The sequence below is a fragment of the Dermochelys coriacea genome, chromosome 6, assembly GCF_009764565.3.
Source record: "Dermochelys coriacea isolate rDerCor1 chromosome 6, rDerCor1.pri.v4, whole genome shotgun sequence".
NCBI classification, from domain to species: domain Eukaryota; kingdom Metazoa; phylum Chordata; order Testudines; family Dermochelyidae; genus Dermochelys; species Dermochelys coriacea.
In genome coordinates this window covers 65398137-65419072 of record NC_050073.1, presented here as the reverse complement: position 1 = coordinate 65419072, position 20936 = coordinate 65398137, and the positions used below count along the sequence as shown (strand labels likewise).

At 43.6% G+C, this 20936-nt stretch overlaps 1 protein-coding gene across 1 annotated transcript in view; it reads right to left on the bottom strand.

The window, feature by feature from the left end:
* SPTBN5 (spectrin beta, non-erythrocytic 5) overlaps positions 1 to 20936 on the bottom strand; it is a 145265-nt gene that overhangs the window by 91768 nt on the left and 32561 nt on the right. The window contains exons 19-31 of the mRNA XM_043516834.1: positions 20170 to 20413; positions 19071 to 19210; positions 16719 to 16818; positions 15173 to 15343; positions 14518 to 14682; positions 13820 to 14046; positions 11455 to 11641; positions 10284 to 10484; positions 8706 to 8822; positions 7120 to 7283; positions 5300 to 5432; positions 2328 to 2473; positions 451 to 565 (exon numbers count right to left, since the gene is read on the bottom strand). Of these exons, the coding sequence (XP_043372769.1) occupies positions 451 to 565; positions 2328 to 2473; positions 5300 to 5432; positions 7120 to 7283; positions 8706 to 8822; positions 10284 to 10484; positions 11455 to 11641; positions 13820 to 14046; positions 14518 to 14682; positions 15173 to 15343; positions 16719 to 16818; positions 19071 to 19210; positions 20170 to 20413 (2110 nt within the window). The remainder of the gene's footprint in view (positions 1 to 450; positions 566 to 2327; positions 2474 to 5299; positions 5433 to 7119; positions 7284 to 8705; positions 8823 to 10283; positions 10485 to 11454; positions 11642 to 13819; positions 14047 to 14517; positions 14683 to 15172; positions 15344 to 16718; positions 16819 to 19070; positions 19211 to 20169; positions 20414 to 20936) is intronic.

Below are 20936 nucleotides of genomic sequence, written 5' to 3'. Positions count from 1 at the left end.
GATTCACACTTAAGGATGCGCCTTTTTGTTGGAAAATACTCTCTCTAGTGTAGAGAGAGCCAATGTTGTAAAGGGGAGCCCAATGAGGCAGTGAACAATAAGGCCTTTTTACTCTGGCGTGATGGACTAGAACTAGCATGAGAGTATGTGCTGCAATATGAGGCAATTTAGTCCAGTCTCAGCCTCTTGCTGGTCACACAGCTCAGCAGGTGTTTAGTGACTTATACAGCTCCAGCAGCCGCTCCTGCCAGCGGATCAAGTTCAGTCTTTGAGGGATTCCATAGGTGTCTTTTTCAGCACTTCTGGTCAGAGTGGCTTGTGAAGTATGGGTCTTTTCTGCAGGGAAACTCAGCAAGCCAAAGGTAGGAATGGTGGGTGTCCTAGAGACCCTTACAGCACTAGGCAGAAATTAAAGACCCACCTCCTATGTTTTTTCACCATGATTTTTACCTCAATGTGGGTGAGAGCATCTGTCAGGTCTTGGTAACTCTTGTGAATTGCCTCTGCATCCTTCAGTCGCTCGCCTCGTAACCAGGTCATCTCCAACAACCGTTCCCAGGAGTTCCTGCAAAGGGCCATGGAGAAACAGACCATGCAAGGGTGTGAAATGGAGACAAATAAGATGAATAGGAGGAGCAACAATTTTAAAAAGACCCCTGTTTAGTCTCTTGCTTCAGCCACCATGTCTGGGTGAGGCGATTCCCTTGCAGCAGTGAGTGTTTCCCATCACTGAGTCAATCTTACAACAGTTCCTGTCAAGGTCAAATGTAGGCTATTCAATACATGCCATAGTAGAATCCAAAGGAGGTAGCAGCAGAAAGGCAGTCAACAAAAATAAAAGGTAAATCTCCCACTCAGTTGCACTGTATTTTTGTGAGCAGTTTATGCCACAGCAGGCTTTTTTACATTTTATTTGTAATGTGTAATAGGATGATTGAAGCCAAATGGTTAAGGTGCTATTAAATTTCTAAGAAATTCAGATTTCTACTTCCTGGACTGGATTTTGGTTTACGGATAGGTGAAGGGCACATCTCATGTGTATCATAATCCACAACTGGAGAATGAAAATATGAGAACCAGAGAGGAAGAGCCTAAGAGGTAAAATTAGAAGCATGACAGAGTCAGATGAGTATGTATAAAAGGAGGGCTTGTGAGCATACCTGAAGAATGAACACACTCAAACAGAAAAACATTAATTTTTTAGAATGCTTAGAAAAACTAAATCTGTCTGTGTGACTACAGATGGAGAGTGAGAGAGAGGAGGAAAAAGAGTGGTGTTACTCTGCTTAAGCTCCAGCCACAGTCCTGGAGCAGCTTGATGTTTCAAATAATCAGCAGAGAGACTGTGAACAATGCTGACATTTAAATAGTCCCTATTAGCCTTCAGTGTTACTTATGCACTGAGATGAATGGGGCAGATCGCACCTCTCCATGATATTAACTCTGTCAGATTCTGAAAGGCTGCATTAGATTCATTCATGTTTGGAAGGTTGTCTTCACAACCACTAGTAATAGCAAGGTAGTCCTGACTTCTCATTTACACGAAGGCCTCCTTACACCTCGGTGGCAGGGTAAAGAGGCCCTAGTGTAACTGAGAGTCCAGGGCCTCCATTCTTTTTAAGTGAAGGGTAACATTCTGCAGAAATTATGTGCCTCTGTGGAATACCAGCCTAGTTTAGCTCAATTCAACCACAGTTTTTATCTGATCCATGAACAATTTCAATGTTTCAACTTTTTTTATACCTAGCTCTTTTATAGCACTTTTCTCAAAATAGGTCTCAGTGTTTTACAAAGGAGGTCAGCTTCACAATCCTCATTTTAAAGATGGGGAAACTGAGGCACAGAGTGGGGGAATGACTTGCCCAAGATCATCCAGCAGGCAGTGGCAGAGCTGGGAAGAGAACCTAGGTCTGAATCCCAGTCGACTTGCTCTATTCACTGACCATGCCAACCGGATCATAAAGACACAACTAACCTCCTAGCAGCCCAGTTAAATGATTCCCTTTAAAATGACACAGGAGTCTCACTGATACTGCTTGTTAAAGATCTCTGGTCCACTGCACAAACTGCCAAATCAGAAAGCTGATACTATGATTTTTTTTTTTTTGGTTAAGAACAAGGCATGTTGGCTGTCCCGTGCCAATGAAGTTGCCACTGGCATCATTTCAGAACAAGCCACATCTCCTTTCTGGTCCTCATTGTCGTACATTTATTAACTAATGAATTGTGTGGGCATGTCTTCCACTTTCCTGGATTTCTTCCCATTTGGTCCCCCGAGGTAGAAACTGAAAGAAGAATGAAGAAAAAAGCCAGCACTAGTCTCTTACCGTAGCTCCTTCTGCCTCTGCCAGATCTCTCTGGATTCCGAATGCCCATGGTCCAACAAGTTCTCTGCCAGCTGCTGGCAAGCTGCAACTCTCTTAGCAGCCATTTCCATCTGGTGTTGGAATATATCATATTTGGCACAAAGATGCTTTTGAAAGAGGAACAAAAAACAGGGATCAGACTTGGTTTGGGAAGCTACTGTTCCATGTGGATATCTGCTCAGCTGCCTACTGAATATAACCTAACGGCAGGCAATTGGCAGGTGACCTTAGGGAGATGAAGCTTGACTGTGAGTAAATAATTTTGCTCCAAAAGACCAACAAGGTCTATAGATTAGCTAGAAAAATGAAAGAATGTTGCTAGCTCTACGATGCAGGTAGAGGCAGAGAACATATTGCAAATGGTAGAAGCATCCCAAAATAAAAAATAACTGGACACCTGATCAAACTTAGTGCAAACATACAATGAAAATTAAATTGAGTTCATATTATTAAATAATATACACATAAGGTATGAATGCAAATGTATATTCAGTGCTAAATTTTCAGTCCACCTCAGTCCAACCTCCAAGTTTGTGGACACAATTTTGCACAAACCAAAGATTTTTTTTTAAAAGGGGTATATAAAGTGAGTCGCCTAAATGAATGGCTTGATTTTCAAGAGTGTTGAGCACCTAACCACTCCTACAGACTTCAATGGTAGATGAAGATAGGTAGTTGGATGTCTATCCATTAATATTTGTGACCAAAATCTACTAAATGGACACTACTTTAAATATCTGGTGATCAAAATATAGAGTGGACCTGAGCCACAATGCTCAGCACTGGGATTGGATCCAAATCTGAATTTCCCAAAGCATAGGCATTTTAGGATTCAGTGTTCCAGTATGACTCATTACAGAGACAGACCCAAGTCACCGTGCTCAGATCCAGTCCTGTAATCAAATCCAAAACTCCTGTTGAAAATGTTTGTGGCAGGAGTTGGAGCCAGAGTTCCGATTCTGGCTCATCACCAATTGAAAATCATTCATTAATGTTCACGATGCACTTTGAGAATCTTGGAAGGAATGGACTGTATGTTATGAAATAGTATGATGTAAATGACATAACCATGCAGTGACTGTCAGGGCTAGAAAATCCCTCATGGGTCATCTAGTCTACCTCCCATATACCAGTTAGGACTATTCTCTAAGTAGTAGTAATCTCCTAATGGTGAACATCACTCTTGTGCAGAAGGCCTACACAAGACCTCTTCAGCACTTAAGTGTTACTAAACTGTAACTGTCTTTAATGCTATTGCTTCAGTTATTTCCCTTGGAAAAATTTTCCATTACAATAAAATTCAGTGATTGACCAAAGTTCACTCTTTATTCTCCGAACAGGGTACAGCACAGGCATGTTAATGATGAGTGAACCCCACTTAGGATGGGACATAGCTCAGTCTCCATGGTCTATTCAATCCATGCGCTAACAACTACAGTGCCAACTGTGTTGGTGTTTTTTGTGATGTAGACTTCTGTCAGCTAGGCATTGAATGAAGGTCACTCCTACCAGTGTTTCAGAAAACAAAGTCTCACAACAAATAGTTTTGAACAGTTATACAGAAAACCCTCCCATCTGAATCCTTTGCCTCAGGCTTGCTTCACAATTCTGATGTAAACCTTCTTCTCAGGCCTAGCTCATTTCACTCTCCCCTTCCTCCGAGGACTACTCCCAACCTCTTTTAACAGGAGTCAACACTCACTTAGCTTTTTTTTAGCCAGCTCCTCTTCTAACAGGGTGGACGTATTAGCCAACCCTGCCAGCCTGTTACAGCCAATGAAACTATTTTATTTTCTAAGTGTTGTTACGTTTTCCTTTAATAGCTCATTAGCATTTTCTCTTGATCAGCATTATTCCTTATTTTATTACCTTCATTCCTCTCCTCTCTTCTACCCCCATCCATACTGCTGTCATGATTTTCACTAACTATGACATACTTTATAGAGACAAAGTAGATGAGGTAATATCTTTTATTGGACCAACTTCTGCTGGTGAAAGAGACAAGCTTTCAAGCTTACACAAGAGCTCTTATTTAGCTCTGGGAAATGTACTCAGAGTGTCACAGCTAAACACAAGGTGAAACAGATTGTTTAACATAAGGAGTTAACATGTTGTAAGAGATCATTCAAGGTGAAGTGGGCAGTTAATACTTCTGAAGTTGGAGGACAAAGATGGGTCAGTGGGTTATAGATTGTTGTAATCAGCCATAAATCCAGTGTCTCTAGTAGTCAATCTATGATTTTTCATGTCTAACAAAGTTATGAATTTAAGCTCCCAGGCTTGTCTTTTAAAAGTGTTGTGCAGGTTTCCTTTGAGAATGAGGACTGAGAGGTCAGATATGGAGTGACTGTTTTGTGAAAAGTGTTTGCCCACGGGTGATGTGATGTTTTTGTCTGTTATTTTTCTGTGTAAATTCATTTGAAAGCAAAGTGGTTGTCTGTTTCACCCCCATAGCTGTTATTGGGTTGTATAGTGCACTGGCTGAGGTACAGCACATGTTGTGATAGGCATGTGTAGACCCCTAGATCTTAAAAGTGTGTTGTGGGGGGTGTCGATCATTGTAGCAGTGGAAATATGTCTTGCAAGTTTTGCATCTGCTATTCTGGGAGGGTCTGGTGCCGCTTTGAGTTGGTGGGTACTAGTCTGTGGGGAGCTTGTTTCTGATGATGACCTTGGAGAGAGTCAAGAGTTGTTGGAAGGCCAGAAGAGGGGGTTTGGGAAAGATTCCTTCCAGGGTGTGGTCACCATCGAGTATGGGTCATAACTATTTAATGATACCCCGTATGGGTTCCAATGCAGGGCGAGGGAGGATAACTAGCAGCGTGCGGTCAGAGGACTTTTTTTTTTTCTTTATACACAGTCACACTCCATACTGACATTTTTACAGTATGAAATCAGGTAAACTTTGCTTGTGTTTGTTACCATTAACTCACCAGGACATGTTCATAATCACTGCCATAATCATCAGAGCTGGCCACCTGCCTCTGCTGATTGATCCAGTCCTGCAGGTCCTCATACTCCCTCAGATACTCATGCAGACCAAGAGTTTCATCTAGCTTCTTCCCTCTGTTTAGAGAGAGCAATAGGGAGAAATCGGAATATAAATATCTACACAAGGCATAGAATAAGGAAAAGAATGAGGGGCTCTCTCCAAGAAAGAAAATTAGGTTCAATCTGAGAGTTCTCACAATAACCCCAAAGACTGGAAATCAAGTTTGAAGGATGGTAGCCTGTAGCCCTGTCAACCTCTTTACTGTTCACCAGCATTGGCTAACTGAGCTTTGCTCTGCCCTGATACTAATGACAGCACAGGAAAATTCCCTCCATTTTTTTCTTGATCATTTTTATTTCTACAGATAAATACGATACTTATGAAAGTGAGAACTACAAAGAGTGAGGCTCAGCGAGGCAAGTCACCTTATGTAGTAGCTCTGCTAATGTTGCCCAACAAGCAACATTCCCACAATTTGCTGAACTTCCCTGAGCAAAGATTGCCAGATTGTTTAGGTCTCTTGTGGTACAGTCAAAAATCTTTTAAGGACTAGGTGGAGATAAAATAGACCAACTTTCCAGCTGTTAATGTGCCTGGCCAATCAGAACCATGGAAATGGCAGTATTCCCCCAACTCTTGGGACTTTATTGCAAGTCTCCCAATATTTGGTGTTCTTCCTGAAGATAAATCTCCCACTGATGCACTGCTCTCTCTCCTCTGGTTGAATCACAACTGTGCATCTTGGGAGACATAGTCCAGCCAGTGAAGACCAGATGAGGCACCAGAGCAGCTCAGGCTCAAACTGTTCAATGTCAAAATGAGACCAAACAAACCATTGCTATTCTGCCCATCACCCCAAAACCAAATATTTTGACATTTCTGAATTCATTTTTTCCCCTCAACATGCCATTCCATGAACAATTTCAGTGTTTCAACTTTTTTGTGAGGAATCAGGCTGAAAACAATTGTTGACATATCAGAATTTCCTGTGCCTCTGTAAATTCCAACTTTCAACCAGGCTTGTCTCATTACTCATCTTACGAACTTCCTGGCCCCTCTCTGCATGACATTTCTGTGGGGCAAGAAATTAAACAATTCAGGTATATATTTGCTTCTTCCTAGTGCTAAATTTGGAGAGTCTAAAAATCTTAGGCATAATCCAGCTCTCTTGGTTTTGAGCATCTAGTCATAAATGGGGGAAGTGATTAATATTACAGGATGAAAGCCGTCTTGTATTAACAAATCCTCAGTCTTAAGGGAAGGTGTAATTCTATCATTACATCTGTCCATTTGGGTAATGCAGCAAGAAAACAATAGGCACCACTTCCAGAAATACAATTCCTTTGTTCCACCTGTGAAGTTAGACTCCAACAAGCAGACAGATGAATAAGTATATGAGATAATCCAGAATCCAAAATCACTTTGCCCGAGAATGAAGAACAGAAAAGGGGAAAAGGGAGGAATTAGCATCTTCAGTAGTAAAGAAATCTTATTGAACAGCTCAGGTGCAACAAATGTACAGAGCTCTTTTTTTATAATTATTTGTGTAGCACCTCAGTACTGCACAGGATACAAATATAGACAGTCCATTTCCTGGAGAACTCACAATGAAACAGAGAAGAGATATGGGACATGATCCAAAGCCCATTGAGATCAGTGGAAAGACTCCACTGCCTGCAGTGGCCTTTGAATCAAACCCAGGATGCATTAAGGGACCCAGAAGAGGGAGGTAGTAGAGACAATTATTTTTCTAGCCCATACCTTGCTGTGGCCAGCTCCAGTAACTTCCGGAGCTTAGAGTGAACTTGTTCCTGTGGGGCATCAACCTCATCAAACTGGATGGAGCCAGGGAGAGAAAGGATTTTGGCAGTTTTACCCAGCATTAGCATCAAATTCTCGTAAACCTCAATTTCATGTTCCAATGCCTGATAGCAAGAAAAAAATAGAGTAAAGTACCCAGTCCCTACATTCCATTAACCTTGGCAGCAGCGTCAGCCATGACCAGTGAGGCACCAAAAGGAGAAGCCCAGATTTCCAAAGCAGGATATGGACTTTCCCTGACACAAACGTTCTTAGTTAATATTTTTACTAACTTTTTCATAAAAATACAATGCCTAGGCAAATAAACACAACTAGAGAGGCCTGCTACATGGCTGGAAAGAGAAAGATATTCCCAGAATAATGACTAATCTATCTGTTTTCAACTCTGGAGCAAAGTAGGGCATCCCTATCTCCCTTTGTGACTAAACATTGCACAGCAGGACATAGTTGGTGCTTGGCTCACAGAAATGAGACTCCAGATCTCTGAGTTTTGTTTTCCAAGTCAAGCTTTTTCCAGATGCAACAGTACATTGAGTTTGTCCTTCCAGTACTGATCCAGGGATTAGTGTGAATCCACACAGACAAATCAGTCCTGAATTGCAGACATGTCAGTTTCAAGCAACTAAAAATAAAATTTAAAAAATCCTCTAGATAGTCAGACCCCTTGTTGATCCGATCAGTAGAAAGCTTCAGACAGACAATTTGGCAGACCATGCTGCCACCATAGAGAATATAAGCAGGCACTGCTTAGGAAGGAAGCCTTCCCTGACGCTAACTTTGGGGAAAACCAACTAGGGCAGTGGCGGGCAACCTTCGGCTGCTCACCAGTGAACTAGGGGAAAGAAAGAGTAATGAACTGATTTCTAAAAGGTACACAGAGAAAATATTTTTCCACCCCTAATCTGAAAAAGGTCCTTTTCATGCTCAGTGTGTGTAAAATGGCATGGGATGAATGGCCCAGCTTCCTTTGGAGTGAGAGACGTCATTCTACATGTTCATTCATTTTAAAACTTCTACCACTCAGAACCGGGTTTGGGGGTGAAAAGTTCTTTATGTCCCTGTTAAAGAATGGATGGTCCCTGCATTCCTCCCACCCCTTGCTTTATAGCCCTTGCCCTCAACATCCTGCATCCTGAACATACTTTAAGTTGAGACAGACTGAGAAGTCCTCAGCAGCCTGCATCATCGCTGTTTAATCAGTCAGAGTTAATGGTGTTAAACAATGTGAGACGTTTCTTTTACTCCCAGGGCCTGTGCACTACCTCTGTGGCGCTCCTAGACTCTGCTATTCCAAGGGATGACACACAAAGACCAAGAAAATTTTGCCATTAAGCCATTGCTTTATCTATAAGAGCCAGCCTTCTCCAAAGACAGATGCTCAATCTTCAAACCCTTTAAGTCAGGATCTTTCCTACAGTTCGTCCAAAGCAGGCTCCCCTGACTGACTAAGGGGGACTACTGTAGTCTCTGAACAGTCTATGCTACAATCCTCAAGAATAATTACCTCGGCAATAACACTCAGTTACCTTGTGTTTCTTGAGGAGTTTCAGAGTTGCAGCCTCATCTTTGCCATAGTCTTTGCTGGTCACAAATGGAAGCTTTTCTGATACCCAAATCTCCAGGTCTGAGGTATTCAGTAAAAACTACCAATGGAAAAAAAACAGTTATTTCCCTCAGAATGTTAATGTCTCTCCTTCAATCTGATAAATTCTAACTGCAGATTGCACTATAAAATCAACTGTTCCTTTGGGGTCAATCTCAAGAAATTCAGTTTTGGATGATATCACGACCTTCACTGTTTCCACATATTCTAGGCTGCAGGGTTCTCAGACCTGTGTAAGCACCATTTGTGCTCAGTAATAGGTGCAGGGGCACAAAGAATTAGCTTTTAGTCCCCTTACCAGAGAAGATGTTCTTTCAGATAGCAAGTTAAGCTAGAAGGACCAGTTTTATTGTTACTGCCTGCAATATACTAGCAGGATCTTGGACACACTGTTGTATCAAAACTTGTGCAGAAGAACTTGGCCAGATCTGGTGGATCTCATTTTAAAAAAGGCCTCTTTTAGGGTATTAAACCCCTAGAATTAATTTTGGGTGCCCCAGCTCTCTCTCTTCACATCAGTATCCAGTATTTGCTGCTTTCGCTTGACCTTTTCATTATTGGTGCCTGGCACTCTAGAACACCAACTTTGCACTTATATACTCCCCTTTTCTGAGGAGATCAAAGTACTTTATAAATACTATAGGGCCTGATAACACCTCTACCATGAAGGCAAAGTGTTATACCTCTTTCACAGGTGGGGAAAATGAGACATAGATGTGGCTAGATTATCAATGGCAAGTGCTTGAACTTTGTGCATACACCTTTGTGGAAAAAATGTATATGCAAACTGGGTTACTGCCCTGCTAATTACCCATTATGACAGAAAATCTGGATTAGCCAGAAGAGTATTCATGTGCAATTTTTAACAGGCTTATTTTAAATGCTTGCCTTTGAAACTTTGGCCCATATTTTATTAAGGTGAAATTTACTCTGGCATGGAGGGCCAGTTTAAAGCCCTCTGCATCACTTAAATCCAAATTTCGGGCTGTGTGTGGATACTGCCAATCCAAGTGGCTAGTAAGGGGAACATGTGTACCCCATGTGCACCACTAAGGGGATCTGTTATACATAGGGCCTGATCCAAATCCCATTGAAGTCAAAGGAATTCCCTCCAGTGACTTCAGAGGGCTTGGGATAAGGCTCACAGACTAGAGAGGAGGGCAGAGATGGTGGTGAAATAGGAGCAGACCAGGTAGGAACCAGAAGATCTGCAATGATATGGATCCAGTTGTCCTATCTCACTGAGCGAGTGGTGGAGCAAAGCTGTAGCTAGTGCTCCAGGCAACTAGAATACCAATTTCCGATAGGAGACATTGCTACAGCTCTGCATCCCGACCCTCCTGCCCAGTGCCCACCACCACATTGCTCTGGCTTTATGTGGAGGAAGTGAATTTCAGCCCTAATGGTCTGAGATCTTAAACCAGATTTGCTTTCTCTGTAAATCACTTTGTCCTCTTCTTAGCCTGAGAAAAAGTTGGTGTCACTTTGCTGTAACCCATACCTGCTGGAAGTCAACAGAATGCTGCAGCTGCTTCAGCCTCTCTTCACACGCCTTCTCCAGCTCCACCCAGCTGTTGCTGAGGTCCTGGCATTTCTCCTTTATTCTCTGAAATGAAGAGTGCTTGCACCCAATCACAATCTTTCCCTTCTCCAACACCCTCTGAACTTGCTGTTTGTGGGCATTCACTTCTGCCTGTAATTCCTACGGTGTGGGAGAGAGAGAGAGAAGAGTAAGTGAAGGCAGGACAGTATGCAAGGAAGTGGAGCACAGTTGTCAGAAGTGGGAAATTAGAGGCGTGTACATAGTTTGCAAGACACAGTGCGTCTTTATCTAGATGCTCCCTTAAGATGAGCTACTTCTGGGGTAACCTACCAAAATGCAACCTTCTGTTGCCAATAGAAGAGGAACACGTACATCAGAGTCTAGCTCATCAGCATGATGCTGTCTGCTAAGGCTAGAAAGCAGCAGGGCTAACAGATATCTGTGAAAGACAACTAAAAACCACAAATCAAATTCCACAGAAATCTTACTCTATTAAACTGTCATTTCACAGCTGTCTTCAAAAGTTTTTATGTCAGTCATAGCACTAGAGTGAAGTTTAAATATCTGTTTTATGTTGTCCTAGAGACTACACTGTGCATGCATCTCTCTCTGACACTAACTCCCTGATGAGAATAGTAATTATATAGCTAAAACGCAAGCAAGCAAGGAATAGCAGAAGTATTTCACCCAGACAAGAGCAAAATCATTCATTATATTTAGTGTGTAATGCATCAGTCTAAGAATTTTTAATGGAAAATTAGTGATTTCCTCATAATACTGTGAGAAGAATGGTTTCTGCAGGAATTGATAGATACTTTAGTTTCATCAGAAATTCCATGTTCACTCTGAAAATCCTCCATTATATGGCTGGATCATATACATGTCTCAAGTTATTGGAATTACTTAACTGGGACAGTGTCAAATATTTAGTTCTAGGGATTGCATGCCAGGGAGAGTTTAGCTTTCATAACAGTTGTCTCCTTCTGCTTAGTGGGCTCATTTGTAACGGCATTCTGGGTGGCAAAAGGGAAATGCGTAGCTGTAGGTTTCTAGGTGTGGGGGCAGTAGGATGTCTGATATACACTTTTCTCCCATCACACCTATAGAAGGGGTAACAGAAAGGAGTTACCTTGTGTTTGTGTAGCAGGCTTTGAGCCATATCCAAGGACTTGCCACAGTTGGTGGAGTTGGCAATGAGCAATCGTTCACTGATCCAATTCATCTCCATGTCATAGTAATGGTAGAACTGGTACAGATCCACTGTTGCCTGCAGAAGCTGGTGCCTCTCATCAAGAGGCATCTGCAAAGACTCAAACCTGAGGATCACAAGTTAAAGTGCAGTTATCTCCAGAGTCATCTGAGGGAATCACCTGTGATCCTGCAGTACAGGCTGTGACAGGCCAGACACTTTCCCATGCTACTAACTTTCCCTGATTGGCACTGTGCACATACAGAATGCCTTCTCAGTAGGGCTGCTCTTGGCACACCTATCTGTACGTAAGTTATGTGATACGGTAAGTGTAAGTGCAGGCAGGCAGGGGCAGCAGGTTTGTATAATTTTTGGTGGTGCCCAGAATGGGTCCAAGTCCCACCCCCCCACACCTGCCTTGTAAGCCGATATATATTTTTTAAAATAATGTAAAAATATGAGGGCTCTGGAGTGATGCTGGTAATAAGGGATTTGGGGTGTAGGAGGGGCTCAGGAAGAGGGTTGGGGGTGGCGGTGAGGGCTTGAGGTGGGGCCGGGGATGAGGGGGTCACCGTGCAGGAAGGGGCTCAGGGCTGGGGCAGAGGGTTGGGGTGTGGTGGTGAGGGCTCTGGTTTGGGGTGCAGCCTCTGGGATGGGGCAGGGCTGGGGATGAGGAGTTTGGGGTGCAGGCAGGTGCCCTGGGGCTGGGGCCAGAGAGGAGTACTCCACCCAGCTCTCTCCCTGCCGGTAGCAGCGAGTTCCGGTGGAGGGACCCCGTTCTCCTCCCCAGCAGCACACTCACCTCGCACCACTGTCACTGCACGTGCTCCTAGGGCCCCTCTCAGGTCCAGGAATCCCCCTCGCCTTCCCAGTGGTGGGTGCCGGGGGAGGGGGGCTGCCATCACGCATGCGCCTCCTCCCCTACTGCTGCCCCTCACTGTAGCCTCACTGGGGGGTGAGGGATGGGGCTGCCCTTTGCCCAGTGTGGGGCAGGAGTGGGGACTATGGGCAGGGCCCCCCCTGTGCTGGTGGAGGGTCCTGTTGGAAAAGGGAAGGGTCCATCCACTGGAGGTGGAAGGGCAGAGTCAGGGTCAGCCTGCCCTGGCCCTAATGGTGCGGGGTGCTAGGACCCTGCGTTGGCAGTTGATGCCAGGAGTCGGCAGAGCGGAGTGCAGCAGGGGGAAGCTGCACGCTGCCCAAGGCTCAGGCAGGGTCATTTGGGAGAGGTGTGTGAGGGCAGCAGGCGGGGCCGGGGAAGAGACCTGGCTCTGAACATTGGTGGAGCCAGGCCCCCGTGCCCTGAATATTGCTGGAGCATGGACATCATGGGCCCATATCACTCGCAGCCCCTGCAGGCAATCCTACATTAATCAGCGTGCAGTCGGTGACTTGCACAGGGCCCCCAACTCAGGGAGTCTGAGGACACGGTTAAAAACAAACCAACCAACCCACATAGATAGAAAAAAAAACCCCAGCAACCCAGGGCCACAAAGGGGGCAGGGCATCACAGGAGGAGAGTTCTGCCTGCATGTCATTGCAAGAGCCAATGGGCCAGAATGGAGAGTGGGACCAGTTCTGTAGGACAGGAGACACTGTAGAGTGACTGCAGGGTGGGCACAATTCCTCCCTGCAAGGCCTCCCACCCCAGGGGGCAGGACCTACCCCCAACCTCCCAGGGACACCCACATCACTATGGCAGGCCCCCAATTACCATAGTGCACAGGACCCTAACATTCTTTAATCCAGCCCTGCAAACAGATTTAGGAAGCAGGAGTACAGTTTAACACCCACTCTAAACAATCAATTCTGCTCCATCTTAACCAGCGTTGGGAATACAGGAAACTGGAATTTACTTTTTGACATTGTTATTGTGTTAAATTAGTGTGTTTGGGGGGGAAATGAGATTCAATTTTGGAGACGTTGGTTCAAATCAGTCCTAGTTCACAAGCAAAATGAGTTGTAATCGTCTGAACCTAGTTACTATTAAATGTTGGACCACCTCACACTTTAGCAAGAAGTTGGTAGTATTGGCAAGGAAGCCAAGGACTGGAATGGCAGGAGTGTCGCAGATTAAGATTGAGGGTCACTAGCAGAACCTGAGGCAGAGGAGCAGGCAGTTGTAAAACTGAAGTGTGTTAGCATAGTTTTGTGGCAGAAGCTTGTAGCAGAAGGAATGCCTGGCTGGCTGGCTGAGACAATCTTTTCTAGTGGTTAGAACAGGAGATGAGGAATCAAGAACCAAAGTTCTGTTCCGAGCTCTGCCACTAATTCTTTTCTCCCAACAAGCGAGAGAACACCCACTCACCTTTCCAGATATTTCTGTGTCTCATCCAGAATCTTCTGGGAATCAAAATGATTGGTTGCCATTTTCTTGGCACAGGACACAATAGAGTTCATTTTCTCAGACAACTCCCCCGTCTCCTTTTCCAGTTGACTGTGCTGCTTGAGCAGATTGTGGCTGGAGCGCAGGTCATGGCCTGTCTCTGCATCCTGAAGAACCTTCTCAATCTTTTCTATCTTCTCTTTTGCATCCTGCAAGGAGCAGATGAACACGTGCTTTTTGGAACATTTTGAGGTGTACATTTTTTCCACGTTTATCCCTGTCCCAGCCCTTAAACAGATTTCCCAAAATCCAACACTTGGAATATTTCAAGTGACAAAATATTTAAAAATATCTTTACACTCAGAGATCCACAACTCTAGGTGCACCACCACCAGAGTTCCCTTAATGATGGTAGTGCACAGCTTCACAGCCTGGTGTCTTTCTTACTTCATTCTCCTACAAGCTTAGGATCCTTGGTATGCTGAGGCCATATAAAACTCCCTGTGTGACAATTATCGCTTTGGTGCTGGGAAAATCTAAAATTAAGTCTTCAACAGGATGGTATCTTCAGGGGCTACTCTGTTTCCTAATCTTTGTGATGAGCTTTCTGTGGCAACCGACAACTTGGAGAGCAACAGATCAGCCCAGTCCCTCCCGTCTGAAATCAATCACCACCTGACCTGGAGGAGTTCCATCAGCTGTTCTTGCTGTCCGGCCTGTCTCAGCTTATCTCCTCGCTCTATCATCTTGTTATACAATTTCTCCCACTTCTTCTTCAGCTCTGACATCTTGTCCTGGATAGAATCTGCAGCGTAATGGTCATCTTGAATCAGCTGATTTCCAACCTGGGGAAATATATTTTATTATTCGAAGGTCTCAAAAAGGGGCACAATCAATGCTAATCTTAACAACTTTGATACTTGTGTTTGTTTCTTTCCGATTACTAGAATGCAGCATGAAGCTTTCTCCTACATCAAACCTACCATTCCGAAAAACAATGACACTGGAATGATTCACATTGCTGAGTCCCATCTGAAATTACCACTATTACAGGAAAATAACCAGACAAAGTAATAACTCCCTCACTGTATATAATTTGTCTTCACTCCACCACACCTTTACTTGCCATGCTAAGATTTGCAAACTTGGTGTTAAAAAGTAATCAAGACCATCACTTAATCAAAGACGTATCTGTGGTGCGACTGGCTGTGTTGGCTACTGTGCTGTTTTACAGGCTCCTATAATCAACCAAGAAAGGCACTTTGCAAATAGAACCAAACCTATCAAACACTGGCCAAGTTGATAAATCTTTTCCAACAATGAATCCACCCTCACCATTATCAGCTCTGCAAAGTGCTTCTCGTTTGCCATCATTTCCTTCTCAGCAGCCTCATGCCACTTCAGTTTGCGCAGGATATTTGTTGGGTTACGATAGGACTCATCTGATGCAATCGTATACTTCTCTTCCATCCATATCAGCAGCTCAGCAACATCACGGTTGAACTCCTATTAGGGACAGTTAGGATTAAATATATTTAACTCCTGATTGTACACAGACTCAAGGACACTACTTGATTGATCCTCTACAGTGGATTCTGGAAACTCCTGCAGTAAATATTCGGTCCTTATTTTATCTAAGTGTTGGGGAGCCCAGTTTCTTTTAGTCTGAAAGACAATTTGAATAATCAGCGCCCTGCATTGATGGATCACAATCCTGGATCGCTGACAGACTTGGACAATCTTTTGCAGCCCTAATGTAATATCCATGTTTTCTCCTTTGGACAATATTTCCTACCCCACTGCTTTCAGTAACCAGTGAAGACTCAGATTTCAAGCAGAAAATGCATTTATAAAAGAGGTGACCCACCATTATGACTATGCAGCTCCATGGTGGGAAGCCCAAATACCATTAATGACATTCCATTCCATATGAAAAATATGGCTAGTAGCAATGTAATAACAATACTTCCCAATTATGTTATAGATATATTATAGAAATTTTAATTTGAAGAACTTTTTGGGTTACAAAGAATCCTGTTAAGGATTTCCCCAATTCCCCATGACCATTCCAAGTGAAAAATTTTAATGACTAGACTCTACAGAATGCAGAGAGGAAAATGCAAAGTTGTGCATACATAAACAAAGGTCAGGTTGAGGCCTCTTTGAAAATCAGATCCCATAAGACAAATTATTTCCTTGTCTGTGTGGTAGAATGATAGTTAATGAAAATGTGACCAAAAAACCCAAACGGGCCAGCTCTGCTCTTACTGACAATACACCACTTTTGCAACCATGTAGCCACATTTACATCAATGGAGTACTCTTGATTAACACTGGTGTAAGCGAGAGCAGAATCAGGCTCAATGTTTTAGAAAGAAACTTTCCTTCCACATCAAGAATCTGAACCAGAGGCTTCCTCCCACTGGTTCTGGAGTATCAGCATCTTCTCCCCAGTTATAATTTTCTTTGGGAGCCCCAACCCACAGTGAAGCATTAATATATGAGCCAAATGGGCTAAGGCCCAGGGTGACATTCACAAGGACATTATCTAGTGATCAAGATGCCCAGGTGGTTTTTCATTAAATGTTTTCATTTCTTGTATTAATTCAACTCACGGTATTCTTCACTATGGCCTAGTAGATATTCTCTGATCACTCCAATACTAATGTTAAATGAGTTCTTAATGTATTTGCCAATACTCTAGTCAGCTTATATGTGGGGTCAACATTTCCTAACTTCCTGCTCCGAGGTGAAGTGGGCTGTGGTTGAGGACAGGGAGAGTGCTCAATATTTTTAGCCTTGGCTCCAGGCAACAGAGAGTGTTAAATTACGGCAGCCCCAAGGCTTCCTCTGGTCAGCTCTAGTGCATCAGCCCTTTCACCTGCAGCTGAAGAGATGCAAGCAGCTTCCTTTTTTTCTGTTCATTACTCTGTCTCAGTCGTTCCCATCGGTCCTGGAATGTAGCCATTATCTCCTCGATCCTGCAGAGAAAATAGGACACAGAGCTTTAATTCCCCTATCTAGAATGACGACAAGGCAATGGCACTGATCTGTCTGGGTTTCCTTGGTCATTCTTTATTGCTAGAACTTTGAGCTAGATGCTGTTGCTAAGAGAAAGGGTGTGTGTGTGTAAGGCTTACTACCCAATCCCTTTGCACAGCCGTGCTGGGTTTTCCAAGATTGAGAGGTTGTGTGTGTGGGAGAATGGCAGCTCCACTGGGTAGCTACTGTCTCTCATGTGCAGATAAGTGGGAAGGGGACAGATGGACTGGGGGCGAACAGTCTTATGATTATTATTAAGAACTATTGGTATTATGATAGCTCCCCAAATGTGTTGGGCACAGTACCTTACTGTAAGTCGATAAAGTTCCTGCCCTGAAAAGCTTTTTGTTTAATTCACTCCCACCCTCACAAATATTTTATTTGAAGACTTAAAGTGATGAAAAAATGAAGGATGTAGTTCATAGATACTAAGGTCAGAAGGGACCATTATGATCATCTAGTCTGACCTCCTGCACAACGCCGACCACAGAATCTCACCCACCCAGTCCTGCGAAAAACCTCTCACCTATGTCAGAGCTACTGAAGTCCTCAAATCGTGGTTTAAAGACTTCAAGGAGCAGAGGAATCCTCCAGCAAGTGACCCATGCCCCATGCTACAGAGGAAGGCAAAAAACCTCCAGGGCCTCTTCCAATCTGCCCTGGAGGAAAATTCCTTCCCGACCCCAAATATGGCAATCAGCTAAACCCTGAACATATGGGTTCAAAGGTTTGTAAAACTCTCTGGTTCATTTTTGGGGCGCTTGAGTTCATAAGACATCTTCCTCTAATTTAAACACATGGAACCGATTCTCAGTTGGCGTAAATCAACAATTCCATTGAAGCTGATGGAAACACACTAATTTACACCAGCTGAGTATCTGGCCCACGGTTGTTTTTCCTGGAGTGAGTTAATTGAATGACAAACAGATATGCCTTTATGACTAAATGGAGACCTATACTAGAAGAACCGCGGAAAAGACTGAACTGGCACAAACACATCTTCCACTACAGCTCAGGCAAGGGCACCATATTTTTGCATTAGAATTTCTCTTTCATCTCCTATCCATGTTCCCATAGTTCCTCTGTATTTGTTTATTGTTGTTTTTCTTTACTTCGCTCCATTTTTCATCCTAATTTTTCTTTGGATTCTCACCATGCTCAGCTGCGCTCCTCCCCTCCCCATTAATCTCTTCTAAGCAGAATGTGGTCCAATAACATTTAAGCGTGGGATAATGCAATACAGTGACAAACACAACCTTCACCAATTAAGTACAGCTTTCTGCTCTTGTGTGTCTTTTGGCTATTTGCCAATACGAATTCATTTTGGGAAACTGCCAAATGCGTGCCTTCTCTCTTTTCATGTTTAAAATTGAACTATGCCACTGTTTGTCATGGCACTAGACACCAAAGCCAGTCCAAGCAACTTTAAGCATAATTGTAGCTTTTCAGTTTCCCCCAGCACTCTTACCTTCAAACAGTTGTGATCTCTAAATATACAGGGCCCAATTCTCATTTACACCAAGGCCCTTTTACACTGCTCTAGCACCTTAAAGGAGCCATGAATTACACTGACTTCAACTTTAAGGCCATGTTATAGTGCCAGGGTGGTGCAAAAGGGCCTTAAGTTAGATGAGAATCAGGCATAATGATTACAACTGTTATTCCTTTGTGAAGTGATTTGAAATCTATTGTATTCATACTAAATATTATTGATACTCTCAAATGCAAGGAACACATAGTTATGTGAGAATTTTAATGAGTTCTTCAATAAAGAGGTCATAGAACCATAGGGTTAAAAGGGACTACAAGATCTTATTGGCACATGTAGTATAAAATGCAAGGAGAAAAACTGGAGTATTCTCCATTATTGTACCAAAAATGGCACTCTGAACTGAAAGTGTTACCCTTGTCAGAGTACAGGAAATGCATCTCTTTGCAATACCGGTTCCATTCTCTTCATATTAAGAAGCAGCATGGAAGGAAATGAAAGAATTAATCCTTTTCCATCCAAATTAGAACACCACAGCTTGTGGACTGATGGGATTTGGTATGAATGCTGGCTCAAAGAGGATCTTCTGTTTCACTCCAATGACACTTGATGATGGTTTGTAAAAATTAAATGTCTTCAGTAGAGTCAATCTCTTGTCTTCCTCCTCTTTTGTACCTAGAGTGTAAATGGCTCTAAACTCACATGTAAGAAGCAAAGTGCCTGTTCTTCACTAGCTTCTCCCCATGCTCATTCATCACTTCAGCCCGTTGCTTCAGCGCCATCAGCAGTCGTTCAAAATCCTCATGCCGCTTGAGAAGGCTGTGAACAGCATCCACGTGGTCCTGGAGCGGGGGGGAAGAAAACTTGATCAAGTTTCACCTCTGTAATATGGCTCCCTCTGTGGCAGTGGAGGAGATGGTATTATTTCTGCCTTTGTGCAGGTCCTTATTCTCCACCCCACGTGAAGCAAGTATATAGTGTAGATTTTCCACATCATTGAGGACCTTCAGGGCTTTGAACAAGTGAGCAGCTGTGTCTTGCTTGAACCCTTATCTCTCATGTTTTCTCCTGTCCTAAGATTCTATCCTCATCTTTTAATTGCAGCAGCATGGTGCCACCTTGACGTAAGCACTGTATAATATATTTGGTTACCCACAAACTGCAGCAAACCAGTCTCTGAAATATGAGGAGGCTGCACTTTAGATTCTAACAGTACTAGTAACAGCTCTATCATCCAGTCTAAGGGTGAGCCTCCAACAGGTGTTAATAGTACTCATATCCTCTTTCCCAGCCTCTTCCCATTGGAGGTGAGATCATTACATACTTTCCCCTGGCTGACTGCTGTTGAGTATCGGTGCGGAATGTACCAATTACTTCCTTGCTAATATTCTACTGATTGTAATAGCATGCTAATGGATAATGGCAGTGTAAAAATAGAAGGAACAGTGGAGAAAGCATGGTGAAAAGGTTAACCAGAGCATTCCACCCCAACTGCACAAACACACCTCTGGGTCACAACTACAGCTCCTTGGGTTTGCGTCTTTTAGCAGTTATGAGCCTGCTTCTCATTTAAAGAAATGAGTAAATGAGAACCAGGCCCTGCACGTGCAGCTTCTGAACAGTAACACATCACTGTTACAGAAATGCTGCAACCAATCTAAGCGTGGCTAGAAATTCTCAGTTTTGAGCCAGAGGACAGAGATTGTCATTGAATCTCTGTTCTGATGGAGTCATTATGGGTCAAGACTGTTCTGGATGGGGAGTGGGAGCAGGAGACAAAAAGGGATGTTCTGATACATACCCCAAGGTCATCTACTCTTAGAAAAGCCTCATGGCTGGAGAGGGTTGCACTGATGCGATTGGCTTCCCTATTGAACTTCTGCAGTTCCAAGCTGTCTTGGAGCTGCTTCTTCCGCTGCTCCCACATCTCCTCCAGCTCACTGCTTTGTTGGGTAAGCCTCTCCACGGTCTGGCGCACATCCTGGGTCCTGTTGCTAGGTTGACCATACATTACCTTCTGCCCCAGGTCTTCTAGCTGCATAAACCTGCCCAGAGTTACAAGGAAAGAGGACAAGTTACTGTAGGAGGCAACTTGAGCTTGGTGTTCTCCTGGCAAAGCACAAAGAATAATAAACTTCCTCCTCCTATAACTTCCCCATCTCTTTCTCTCTCTCTGATGCTGCTCTATTCCTTGCTTTCTTGGTGGCAGAGCTGCCATTACCCATTGCTTTCCCTATTAACGTCCTCTTCACTTACACTCTGCCAGGAAGTGCAGGGGTTGGCTGCTCAGGGTTGTACATCTGAGGTGGCCAGGAGTTTTCTCTGTTGGCTTGAGAGCCCAAGAAAACAGGTGGCCAACCATTACATGGGACAAAGAGTCACTGTGTCTCTGGGTTTTTATAAAATGAGAGACGGGACTGGTGGCCTGAGAGTCTGGCAGGCCTGGCTCATAAAAACACAGGAGAGGGGAGAACCCAGGATAAGTGATTGGATTGCTCTGGCAGAAGTGACCTGGGAAGGAAAAGAAGTCTGAGGACTTTAAATAGTGAGTTTTCTTCCTTGCTGAGC